We start from the raw sequence: 13,978 nt of genomic DNA on the forward strand, positions 1-13,978 counted from the left end.
GAGGGGAGATGAGAGGGCAGAGTCAGTCAAAAACTGGCCAAATGGACACAAAAAGAGAGAGTGGAGGGAAGGAGTGTGCTATCTCATTAGGGGGAGAGCAACTAGAAGTATATAGCAAGGTGTATATAAATTTTGGTATGAGAGACTGACTTGATTTGTAAACTTTCTTTTAAAACACAACAAAAACAATTTTTTTTTTAATTTCCTTCCAATAACACTCCATGCCTCAAAAGCTTCCCTCTCCTTTAACACACACTGAAAAATCCTTTAGTATGGGAAATATTTCAGCCACTACTTGTCCAGTTTATGTTCTATCTTGTACATTCCTTGTGTGCTGGCAAATTCCCCAGAGGACAGTATTCTTTGCATCTGGCTCTATTTCCCCAAACCAAGAGAGAATATGTTGCTTCTAGTACTACAGAATAAGAATTTCTAACAAAATTATTTCTGTCACTGTATCTAATAGCTCTTTGCTTAAATAAATATTTTAGAGGAAAATGTGATCTATCACTTTTAGGATTCCACATGGAAACTAATATCGACAGGGCCATTTTAACACATGCCAGTGAGCCAGAGAGATCGCCTCATTTTTCTTTTTTTGTTTTCTTTATATTCATTTAAATAACATTTTATTGTGTTTTTCTTCAAAATTTACACAACAAATCAGGTTCCCATTTTACAATTTCTACATAAATTGTTCAGTGACGTTAGTTGCATTTATCACAAGGTGTCAAACATTCTCTTTAACTGCTTTCTGGTTGTTCCATTTTTCATACTCTAGTTTCCCTGCTCCATTATCGTCTCAGCTTTAGAGTAATTGCTGACCTTTAGGTCTCATACAGACGGTTCTTTAGTGATCTCCAATTCTCTTGGACATCCAATTAGTAAGCAAAAATGAGCCTTCAGTGTTGGCTTTGACTCAAAATGGGTCAACGGGACTAATCGTGGTCCAAATTCAAACCCAAATCTTAGGAAAGAATATGCACAGCACTTCCAGCAACTCCAGCTGAAAAGCACAAGTACACACAGGAAGAGAAACAAAACGCATTACTTTCAACCTTTAGAACAGGTAAGTCCATCCTACCATAGATGGAAAGCCAACTATTACACAGATTTTAAAAATGCTACAGCAAAAGCTAAATGCCCTTACTTTCACATTCTACCTTTGTATTTTTCCAGGAAAAAGTTTCTCTCTTAACAGAATCACTACTAAATCTTTTGGACAAGTCATTACTTTCAGAAATTCGTAGGCACTCCAGAACATAATCACTGCAACACACCAATATTCTCTAATGTAGCTGATTAGAATGTACTGTCAGAGCAAAGGAACTGACCCTTATCCTGCTGTATAAAAATTCTATTCTGGCACTTATCAACCTTGTTCTCTGCTCTTTTGTTACAATGCTGAAAAAGGCAAATGCAAAATTTAGAATCTGGTATAACAACAGCTGTAAAGCACTACAAACTAGCCGTTGTCAAAATATACAAGATTCCCTTAACTACAGTAATCATATTACTCCCATGTATTTGCTTATTCATCTTATTAACTGAGTGCTTACAGTGTGGTAGGCATTGTTTTAGGTGCAGGGAATTTAATAGTGGAAAAGACAATGCCCCTTCGTCCATGTTTTATATTACAGTGGGGAAAGATACACATGCATAAGTAGGAAAATAAATGCAGGGAAATCTTCATGCTTCAACGGAAAACATGGTCTAGTCTAGAGTAAAACCCGCTGAGTCAATTCCAACTCACTGCAACCCTATAGGACAGAGTGGAACTGCACCATAGGGTTTCCAAGGAATGGCTAGGAGATTCAAACCGCCAACCTTTTGGTTGGCAGCCACACTCTTAAGTACTGGGCAACCAGGGCTCCAGTAGTCTAGGGTAGAGATCAGCAAAATTTTTAAGGGCCAGATTACTATTTTAGGCTGTGGATCAGATGGTCTTTGCCATTGTAGTGAGAATGCAGTTGTTGTTGTTAGTTGCCATCTCACTGATTCCAACTAACAGTGACCCCACGTGTTACCGGGTAGCACTGCTTCGTAGGGTTCTCAAGGCTGTGACCTTTCAGTAGTAGTTTGCCAGGTCTGTCTTCTGAGGCACCTATGGGTGAGTTTGAACCACTAACCTTTTGGCTAGTAGGTAAGTGCTTAACCATTTGTGCCAGCTAGGGACTCCTAATGCAGTCATAGACAACACAGAAAGAAATGGGCCCAGCTATGTTCCAATAAACCTTTATTTATAAAAATAGATATTTAGTTAAGGTCTCACAAGTAATTTACCCTGAACTATTAACCTAAGCTATTAACCTAAAGGTTGGTGGTCTAAACTCATCCAGTGGCTCTGAGCAAGAAAGACCTGGCAATCTGCTTCCATAAAGATTTCTGTTGTTGGGTGCCATCAAGTCAATTCCGACTCAGAGTAGAACTGCCCGCTAGGGTTTTCTTGGCTGTAACCTTTATATAAGCAGATCGCCAGGTCTTTCTCCTGCGGAGAATGATTAGTCCAGTTGACCCATTTGGAGACTGGATGAGGAGGTATAATGTGGATTGCTCTGGCCTAGATAACTGGGTGGATGATGGTGTCCTTATGAGATGGGAAAGCCTGGCAGGTTTGGGGTAGGGGTGAGGACCTAGGATCAAGAGTTCTGTTTAAATATGCCTATCAGAGAGCCCAGTGGAGAAGGGCAAGTACACTGGTAGATACATAATTCTGTCACTCAGAAATGGGGGGAAGACTGACAATACAAATGTGGAAGTCATCAGCATACAGGTATCACATAAAGCCATGGGACAGCTAGGTTCCCTAGAGAGAGAGAAAAAAAAATTTTTTTTTTTTTTTTAATAGAGAAGAGACAAGGACTAAACCCTAGAGTTCACTAACATTTAGAGGCCATGGGAAGAGAGCTGAGGGCCAAGGCTAAATGAAGGGGGCAGCAAAGAAGGCTGAGAAGGGCCGACTAGACAACAGGAGGAAATTCAGGAGAATGTGGTTCTAGAAGCTAGGCACAGTGCTTAAAGGAGGCCTCTCAACTGTGTCAAATGCTGCTTAGAGATAATGTTAAGGTGATCTGTATATGAGACGCATATTAAAGGAAAAAGAAAGCCTGACTCCTCATATAACTAACTCCACAGGGGAAAGCAGTACCTTCTCTATAGGTCAATATTCTCTCTGCTGTTCATTTTGTTTCTAGAGATTGTAGGAAACCATTATCATTCACCATTTTGCCCCAGGTGGGTACTGGGATCACAAAATAAAGACCAAGTCTTTAAAATTAAAATGGGGAAGATAAGACAATACATAAAAAAGAGACTGATAAAAAGCTGCCTGATCCCTCGACTACCCTAAGCAGATTCTTCTGCTACTTCATCTCATTCCTTCCCTTCACAGCATTTACAGCAATTTCCAATTATATACTGGTTTATTTGTTATCACTGCCCCCCAAGATTCTAAGCCCACAAGGCAGGTGTAAGATCTGTTTTACTCACGATACTCTTGGTACCTGGCACAGTGTCCTACTGAATATCTCGCTGGATAAATAAAAACACTTATTAGGTCTCCTACAATCACTTTTATAACACAGAGAGAGGCAAAATAACCGGCAAAAGAGCCAAGGAGTCATGCACTTTAAGAATTTTAGACACTGATTTTCCAGCTACTGTCAATCCTAATGGTAAACTAAAACAACATATTTACAAGCTGAATAGCTGATAAAATGTATTGTCTTCTTGAGAGGTGAAGGTAAGAGGTGGTTGTTGGGAAAGCATTATATAGTCATCCGTGTTCTTCAGCCCTCTGGAGAATTATGCCAAAACACAATCAGAGCAGTACAGTAATATTTGGAATAACCCAGAAAACCAAACCCAGTGCCATCGAGTCGGTGGTACAGCTGCTAACCAAAGGGTCGGCAGTTCAAATCCGCCAGGCGCTCCTTGGAAACTCTATGGGGCAGTTCTACTCTGTCCTACAGGGTCGCTATGAGTCGGAATATTTGGAATACTGGACTTGAAAAAAAGATGCCATCTGTGAGGGAGGCTACATAGGAATGGCCAAAAAGTACCCAGAAACAACTCTATAACAGACAATTTGACAGAGTAGCTGAGTTTAGAACTAGACTGATAAATTCAATTCACCACAGACTTAAATGTCTTTATATTTTTGTCCCAAAAACTCCTAGAGAAAAATTACTAATGAAAAAACTAGTGTTACCCATTTTTAATTCTTTACCGAACAATAAAAAAATGCCCAGATGCAAATCTCTGTAATTTACTACAAAATGTCCCAGACCATTTCTCTACAACAGACTTCCAAACGCTACAACTAAGTTACTTCAAAAGCACCCCAGTGACCACCACCAAAACTATCCAACGCTTACTGACCTGTTGTCTTCATGGCTGCTGCAACACAGGACCCTGATCTAAACCACTGACTAAACCCACAGGAAGACAAAAGCAAATGAACCGAACGATGCTATCAGAAGACTCTGGCTCTATTGCAAACCTTTTCAGGTTTGTGAATGTGATAACTCACTGAAGTGAAGAGACTTAAACACATTCATTAAACTAAACCTTTTGTTTACATTTCACAAAATCTGGTGCCTAAAATCTTCCGCATTACCTCTGGCTTTGTGTGTCTGTGCTTCTCTCTGTGTGTGTATTTTACAAACAAGTGAAGCAAATATCCTTGAGGTTTTGTCCTTCTTAACACCTCATCATCTCTATTTTCAAAGAGAGAGTTTTGTGAATTTTATGAATTTTGCTGAATAAGTTCAAGTGGTATTATCTAACACAAACAGTGGCACTTAAAAAAAAACCAAATCCATTGCCATTGAGTCTATTTTGCCTCATAGCGACCCTACAGGACAGAACAGAACTGGCCCCCAGGGTTTCCAAGGAGCAACTAACCAAAAAAACTAGTGCATTTGAAATGCCGACCTTTTGATTAGCAGTCGAACTCCTAACCACTACACCACCAGGATCTGGTTAAATATAAACCTTTATGTCTCACATTGGCATGTACTTTGGCCCTAAATGTACTTTCCAAATTTAAGATATGATTTTAAATTAAACAGTAAATCTGAAAATATTTAATTTACATTTTTTGGTGATTTAGTGAAAATATTTAATGCATTTTTATTTTAAAATGTAGTTTTTTTTTTTTTTTTTCCTCTAAGAAAATTTTCTAAAATAAAATAGCTAACTGCCAAGGTTCAAAATTGGATTCAGTGATATTGCATCTAATTTTCACAGCTGCTTAAATTTACTTACGTTTCCAAAAAAGCCCTGGTGGCGCAGGGGTTAAGAGCTACGGCAAGCCACGTCTAACCAAAAAGGTGGGCAGTTTGAACCTACCAGTCGCTCCTTGGAAATTGGTTCCACTCTGTCCTACAGGGTCACTATGAGTCAGAGCCAATATGACGGCACCTAACAACATGTTTCCAAAAACAAAAACCAAAATAATCACACGCCTTTAATTGAGATACCTTTATTCTTCTAAACCAAATGGCTTGCTAAACAAACACTGAATATATTTTTTCTCAAATTTACATACCCATACTATCAGGCACACCAGCAATCAACTATAAAGTAATGAGTTGTTTCAAGAGCTTACTGATACACAGGGGGCTTGAACCTCAGGAATATTTCCAACGGAAACAGTATTAAACACACTGGGTTTCGGGCTGGGTGCAACTGGTGACTTGGATTCTCTCTGGAGTCTACACAGTTGCCAAAGGTGTTAATTACAAGGAACTAACCTAAGATTAAATTACATTTCTAAAGAAAACCAAACTCAAAAAACTATCCCTGGCATCAGCCTCTGGAGCTGCAGTTTTATTAAACCCTAAAATTAAAAAACAAACAACAGAACCTTGAGAGGGAAGAAAAGAGAATATTAAGAAAATAGGACAAGGTCTAGAGAAATCCTGTTACCAAGAGCCATTTGTTTATAAGGGACTTAGTTAGCTACAGGGATATACAGGGCAAAGAAGAGTATAAAACAGGAATTCCATTTATCTATAAAGATTTCGAGTATTTAAGAAAGATGGCATCAGGTAAAAAGGGGCAAATTTTAATAAGCTAAAAGAACATTAAGCTGTCTTCATTTTTAGCACAGCCTCAAAGGGGGGGAACAAAAGAAGCATTCATACCTGATTTATGTTATTAAAAATCACCATCCAGACCTCCTAATTTTGGCAGAATTGTGCATTAAACACACACTTCTATGACTCTACAGTGCCTCAAATGAGCCTTCAAGCCAAATGTTAGCTCCTTAAGTTTGATAAAATCTTATGGAAAATGGCAGACTTTCAGACCCCTGGGCTCTCTTTTTGCTTTGAAGGAGTATTACAAAGAAGCAGGTTCCAAGTAAAGACAAGTGGCGCTATAAAACATCACTCGCTGAAACACCAGCAGAGCAAAAAGGTAGGTCAGGAAGGAACACTTAAGTACAAGTTTCAGCACAATGCTTAGCTCAGCAAGAACAGCTTCTGTTCTCACTGTCCCCACATGCACAGCCATCTGGGAGCGGTCTCTGCAGATTTTCTTCCTCCGCTTTCTGTTAAATCTGAGTTACAAAGTTGAAACTAAAAAGGCATTACAAGCTAAGCTAAAATTTGTCAAAAAATAGTTTCTCACCACCTTGTCACCTGGCCCCTCTCATTCATGCTAATTAAAGTCCCCGCTGCTTGAAACAAAAAGCTCACCCTGAGAAACAGATTCAGAGAATGAGAAGTGAATAATGAAGTCTCTTACAGTTCTAAGATTATACAAATGTCACAAGCCAGGTGATGAAATATAATGGAGATAAATACAAATGTTTCAAGGTAATTTGAATTGGAGTCAATACTTCTAAGTGTTATGGGCTGAAATGCATCCCCAAAAAGCCACACTGAAGTCTTAATCCTCGTATCTGTGGATATAACCCTCCTTGGGGGCAGGGCTTTCTCTGTTACGTTAACGAGCCACATCTTCCTGGACTTCAGGAGTGCCATCTGGGTCTGCAGATCTGCCCCAGGAGACACTGGGATGTCATCCTAGAGTCTTTCCTCTTCCTTACTCCCTACGTTCAATTAATTACAAAGTCTACCTTACAAACTTAAAAATCCTTCCAATTTTATCTGTTCTACCACCATCTTAGTATAGGCTGGTAAGACGGCTTCACTGGAGAAGTATGCAGAACCGCCCCCTCCCCACCTCAGCAATGAAGCTCTGCAGCCTGTATTCCCTCATCTACTGAGATGAGCTCCTGACGCAGCCTTCCACTCTTGGTATCTTGGAGTACTTTTCACCTTTCCATTAGTTAATTCTATATACTTTGTTTTCCCCTTTGAACAAGGAAGACTGTATTTGTTTATTATTAAATTTTCAAGTCAATCTGAAAGTCTGCTGTATACTCAGTGGTATCTGAGGTTGTACTTCAAAGCTAAGCACCTAGATGTGTTTTCGTGAATATTATTCATGTCATTTGGGGTAGGACACATTGAACATGGGGAAGGGATCCAAAATCCAAAGTACTGGCATCTTACAGACAGTTGTGGAAGATCAAAAGATAGTACTCGCTCCTACAAGGAAGAGGAAAAGAGACTCCTCCCACAACAGCAGGTAAAGGCACAGGGGCAAGGTGATTCATCCTGCCTCTTGGCAGTGTTTTCAAACCAGGCTGAAACTGGGGGAAGAAAGACTGTGATCCGGAACTAAGACAGGGCACCTCTTGCAGTCTTTTCAAGTCTTAGCTAAATCAACGAACACCTCTGAGACAAGCCTTTTGACAATTCGAGGATAACAAACCCTCTGAAATTACTGCCGGCCAGATTACACTTCTGTCAAATTACCCCAGAACCTAAGAGAGCCACCATGGCTGAAAAAGGAGGCCTGACACAGGAAACACAAACCACTGTCACTGCTCATGTAGACTGCTACACCGCTAGCTCTTGTTGCTTCCTGATTAGATTCTATCTACTCCTTTCTCCTTGTGGCCACCAAAGAAATCTTTCCAAAATACATATCTGATTATATCACTCCCCTGCTTAAAACTTTTCGAAGACTCTCCGCCCTGCATTCCCACACCTGGCTTACAAGGTCCCTTCACAATCGGGCTCCTGGGTATTCCTTCAGCCTTATATCTTAACCCTCCATCCTCTCCCTCTCCAATGCTCAGCCATACGGAATTACCTTCTCCCTGATCTTTGCACATACTATTCCCTCTACTTCCAAGGCCCTTCTCCCGCTTCATCTAGTACACATAATCATTCTTCAGGCCTCATCTCAGAAGTCACTTCCTCTGCGAAGTTTTCTCTAAGACTACCCTCCACACTTCCCACCATCGCGTTAAATGTCTCTCTTCCTCGTACCCTGTCAAAGTACCCCTCCTTACCTCCATTGTAGCCTTCATTACATCAAATTGGAATTGCCTAGCTTCTTGTTTTGGTCCCTAACTACAAACTCCTTGAGGACAGTGCAGTACCCTGTACACTGTTACACTGCCAGCACACAGCATTGTGCCTGACACACAGTTGATACAGTCAATGAATATTTATTAAACAAATGAATACAGAGAAAGATGGATAGATAAATTGATATGAATACCGAAGCAGCTATCTGTGAGAATCAGGGACAAATGACAACTTAGGAAAACTGAAAAGCTTGCTGTCACTACTAACCAGAGGAAATATTCTCAGAGTGCTTTCTGCAACATATCAGTGTGCTGGAAGCAGAAAAAGTCAACATCAACCAAAACACTATTTTGGAAATATATATACAGTTGAACTATGTCAGAGAGAACCACCATAAATATGAAGAAATTTCATAACTGGAGGCTTATAGTGGCAAGGAGAGTATACTTCCCTAAAATCCTGATCCTCAACACTCCTTGCCTCCCGCTCTCTTCCCCCAAAACTCTCAGCTAAGGGAGCTGTTTGCTGAATTATAATCTAATGCAACTTTGAACTAAGTGCTTTCCTGATTAGGAGATCACATTTCCCTGTATTTCCTTCCTATTAAACTAACCAGACCCACTGCCATCAAGTCGATACCAACTCAATCCAATCCCATGGAGTTTCCTAGGCTGTAAATCTCTGGAAGCAGACTGTCACATCTTTCTCCTGAGGAGCTGCTGGTGGTTTCGAACCGCCATCCTTTCAGTTAGCAGTAGATCACTTTAACCACTGTGCCACAGGGCTCCTTATTATAAACTAAGAGGGGAAACTTTTGGCACTCAAAGAATTCTCAAAGGAAAAATAAAAAGGACAGCATTGTAAAATACATGCCATCACTGATCATGTCAGCCTAAGATTGCTTCTTTTATACGTAACTTGTTTTCAAAAGAAACAGTAAACAACTACAATGAGATGACTTGAATAGTATTAGCTTTTTATCTTAGACAGGTCTCTTGTGATCAATAATATCTGAAAGTTTAAGACTGAAATTCCTGGAAACAAAACAAATGTAAATCTGAAGAATAAAGACTGATTTCTAATGACTATTTTAACGTTATTAAATAGTTTCCCATAAAGCGATGTTTACATGTAACTCTTAAGCATGATTTTACTGGTTCCAGGAAGCAAACCCAACCTGAGTGAGTCCTCTGTGTTGAATTTACAAGGCCACATGCAGACACAAAGTCCCTCGAAATCATCTTTGCTTGTCCTATTTTAATTATGACTCCTATCTGTGTTACTTACCGGAATGTAATAAATGCCCATCTTGGGGGTTTCATTGGCAGTAAAAAGCATTCCTGAAAATAAACACAATGAAAAAGGTAAACACACGGGGAAAAGAAAAGTGCCCTTTTCTGTACGTCTTACATTTTCAAATGGATGAGGTAAAAAGGGCTCAGTAAGAGGGTGCAGACTGGAAGGGCCCCAGGAGTCAGGTCCTGGGCTTCAGACCCTGGCTCTCCTAGATGAGTGGAATCTTAAGCACATCATCAAGCCATTAGAAATGCCAGCTTCCCTACCTGCAGAATGCTCAGGTTGCACTAGTTAAAATAAAGGAGTAGGCTTCTACCATAAAATTCTCAGATCTCCATAAAGTTTGCCATTATTTCTAAGACGGAAAGTGTTAAGTTCAGGTATACAGATAAAATGTCGTTTCAGTGCCAAAGCATCCCAAGAATCCTGAGTTATTTACTTATTTATTATAATAAGGAAGTTAAGAAGAAAAGCTCCCCTCTGTTAGTCAGGCATCAAAAAACCAAGAAAAGCATTTTCTACAAAATGTCACAGCAAAGTAGCTCCTAGTTTGCTGTTTGAACGCCTTTTGTTTCACTATCAACAAAAAGCATCTCCAAGTGCTTTCAACGATGTATCACTGACCTGAAACCACAGAAAGTCAACATCACGATAATTTTTTTTTTTTTTTAAATACACACAGAGTTAAACTGCTTCACAGAGTACCATCATAAATATGAAGAATTTTCATAACTGGAGACCTACAGTGGTTAAGGAGAGTCCATCTCCCTAAAATTCAACTTCACACTTGAATTGAACATACAGTGACGTAAGGACAATGCTATGTGTAGCTACACCAGAAAACACCTAGATGGAATCCAACAGTCTTTACTACAGGAAAGTAATTCACTCACAAGGGAACTTTAACAGGCTGAACCGACCGGGAGGTTAATAATTCAGTATCCTGGGGATCAGCATAAGAAAGCAAAACTGAATTAAGGGCCAATTTTCTGGCGTTCAGTAAAGGTTCTCCATATAACCCATGTGGCAACTGTAGCCTATGAACCCATCATTCTTTCATTACTAAACCACTTAGTACCAAGGTATTTACACGGGTCAGGTTTCCTGTCTGTTTTCTGCCACATAACCTACTCTCCCCCAAAGTCTCTTGAAACAGACGACATGGCGATCGGCAACTGCTAAGACTAATTATAGTCTCTGCTCCAGACTGACACATTTTACATTAAATCAAAATCAGTAAACATTTGGGCAAGACTTTATGATTCACTGAGCACTTTCACAGGTATTAACTTAGTAAACATTCAATAGCCCTCTAAGCAAGAAATATCATCATACCTATTTCACAGATCAGAAAAATAAGAGTTCAAAGACAGTGTCACTGTCATAGAGCTAGTGAATTTTAAAGCTAAAATTCAAACTCGAGCTCTTGTTTTGAAATACTTTTACAGATCAATCAAATTACATTATTTAAAAAATGTATTTGTAAAATGTAATATAGGTTAATCCTTAGAGGAAAGACATTAAGATTATCAGATCACATAATCATAATTAAACACAATCCAACGTTAAGGACAATGATTTGATCCTGCATTTTCAAAAATATTTTTTGCTGCCCTTCCTCTGTAATACAAAAGATTTTAAAACTGAATATTTTTAACTCCATTACAAAAATGAAATGCTGAGACTAACTGAGACAATTAACACCCAATCAGAAAGCAAGAATTCAACTGTATCTCAGCAGAAACCATCTTGCACATATCTCAAAGGTGTGAGATAGCCCTGAACAGGGAACCAATAGTTCACCAAAAACAAACACCATAAAAACATCTAAAAGCACTTAGTCAAGTCTAGAAAAGTAAGAATTTATCTCCAACAGGATTTCGAACCTGTTCGTTCTGGTTCGAACCCCTGCTTAGAATCTGCATTTCTTCCAAGTTCCTAGATGGAGACGCTGATGCTCCTGGCTAAGGACCAATTCTGAGAACCACTAGCGGAGCAGTGGCTCTCAAAATTCATTATACAGAAGAATCACCTTGGAATCTTATTAAAATGTGGATTCTGATTCAGTATATCTGGGGTGGAAAGGCAAAGTTTCAGCAGGGGTTCCAAATGAGCAGGAGAATGAGCCACTGTGGAGCCAGATCTCTAAGTTAGAGCAAAACAAAAATCACAGCTTGTAACCCAGTGCCAAATCATATCAATACTAGAGGACATAACAGAATTGCCCCATAGGGTTTCCAGGGAGTGGCTGGTGGATTTGAACTGCCGACCTTTTGGTTAGCAGCTATATCACTTAATCACTGCACCACCAGGGTTCTATAAAAATCTTTTAACTTCAGCACTTTTTCTGGTCCCAGAAACAACATATTCCCTGAGGCCACGATGGAAGGAAGCTATTTCCTACTGATTGTGCCTCATCCTAAATTTTTACTAACAATAGTACTGCCAAAGTGTCCCAGATGTCTTTAGACTTAACCAAAGAAAAAGTTTAGGGGAGAGAAGACACATATTTTAACCAAAATGATGGTCCCTGACAAAGACATCTTGTAAGCAGATCTTCACTGGCTCATCTAAATGAACATTCCACAAGGAAATACAACTACACCTATCAAATAAACCACAGAAAAGGCCCTAATCTGATTACATGAAAGAATTCAAAATGGACTCTGCTAGATTGTTTTATACAGTGGAGTAGGATCTAACTTGGCCATATGTTACCTCATGATACAAGCTGATCTACTACCAAAGTATTCAGTCATGAGTAAGAAAAATACACAACCTCACAAAGCCAAGAATATTAGGAATCTCTAACAAGTAGAAACAGAAAATGAAATAACTCAAAGACTTAGTTCAGAAAATTAAGATGACCATAGGCAAGAGAAGAAAGCATACATTTATGGTGTGCGAAGAAGCGCCAGGCACTTTACAATTACTGATAAGAAAGCAGTCTCAGAAAGTTAGATAATTTGCTCAAGGTCACTATATAGCTAAGAAAATGGAATAGCTGATGTTCTACTGATCTAGCCAACTCCAAAGCCCAACGTGGGACTCTAAAGCTCCAATAACAACTAAGGTAAAATTAAAGTACTTCTTACATCGCCAAATAGTAAACTACTAAAAAGGGTCAATACAAACAAGACATAGCAGCATGAAAGGAGCCCTGGTGGCGCGGTGGGTAAGTGCTTGGCTGTTAACCAACAGGTTGGCGGTTCGAACCCACCAGCCGCTCTGCAGGAGAAAGATGTGACAGTTTGCTTCCATAAAGATTACAGCCTTGAAAACCCTATGATGCAGTTCTATTCTGTCCTATAGGGTCACTATGAGTTGGACTCAACGGTCGGCAGTGGGTTTTTTTGGTTTGTAAGTCTTAATCAATGAACACCTCTGAGACAATGGGTCTGGTTTTGGGGTTACCCAAAAAACCCAGTGCCATCGAGTCGATTCCGACTCATAGCGACCCAACAGGACAGAGCAGAACTGCCCCCATAGAGTTTCCAAGGAGCACGTGGCGGATTCGAACTGCCGACCTTTTGGTTAGCAGCCGTAGCACTTAACCACACCACCAGGGTTTCCTTTGGGGTTACAGCAACACGAAAAATATTTTCAATATGATGCCAAACAGAAAAGAAAAAGACAATCATATACATAGTATGAGTACTGCGTACTACAATTTAAAACAAATGAACACAGAATAAAGAGAAATGAATATGATCATAGTACTTGAGAAAAGGTTATGGAAATACATACGGTTTTTTCCTTTAAACGTCCTTTAATGTTCTTGTTTATTATTTCAACAATAAAATTGTCATTTTAAAAGAGAAGGAAAAGATAATCAGCACCTAAAGTCAAAAAAACATACTTCAAATATGAACTAGCACTGTACAATCAAACCAGTGAAAGAGAATTTGATAAAACAACAGTACCCTCCCCAAAACATGCACATATATTCACCTGTATCTGCTCAGGGAGCTAAAGCACTCACGAAACACAGGCTAAAATCGGAAACACTGCTCTAAAGCAGTACTACTCCAAGTGTGGCCCCAGGGCCAGTATTTAGACTATTACCTGTCCATAAAATAAGTACAGAAATCCAAAATAAGTGCTATGGATTGAACTGTAACCCCCAAATACATGTGTTGTAAATCCTAACCTCTATGCCTATGATTATAACCTCATTGGGAACGGGTTATCTTTGTTATGTTAATGAGGCAAGATTAGTGCAGGGTGTATCCTGAGTCAATCTCTTGAGATTTAAAAGAGATTAAACAAGCAAGCTAAGAAGCAGAGAA

At 39.4% G+C, this 13,978-nt stretch overlaps 1 protein-coding gene across 3 annotated transcripts in view; it reads right to left on the reverse strand.

The window, feature by feature from the left end:
* NOL10 (nucleolar protein 10) overlaps nt 1–13,978 on the reverse strand; it is a 115,414-nt gene that overhangs the window by 59,616 nt on the left and 41,820 nt on the right. For all 3 annotated transcript variants that reach the window (XM_049902715.1, XM_049902713.1, XM_049902714.1), the window contains one exon: nt 9,681–9,733. In XM_049902715.1, coding sequence (XP_049758672.1) covers nt 9,681–9,733 — 53 coding nt within the window. The remainder of the gene's footprint in view (nt 1–9,680; nt 9,734–13,978) is intronic.

The sequence above is a fragment of the Elephas maximus genome, chromosome 12 (assembly GCF_024166365.1).
Source record: "Elephas maximus indicus isolate mEleMax1 chromosome 12, mEleMax1 primary haplotype, whole genome shotgun sequence".
Lineage (NCBI taxonomy): Eukaryota > Metazoa > Chordata > Mammalia > Proboscidea > Elephantidae > Elephas > Elephas maximus.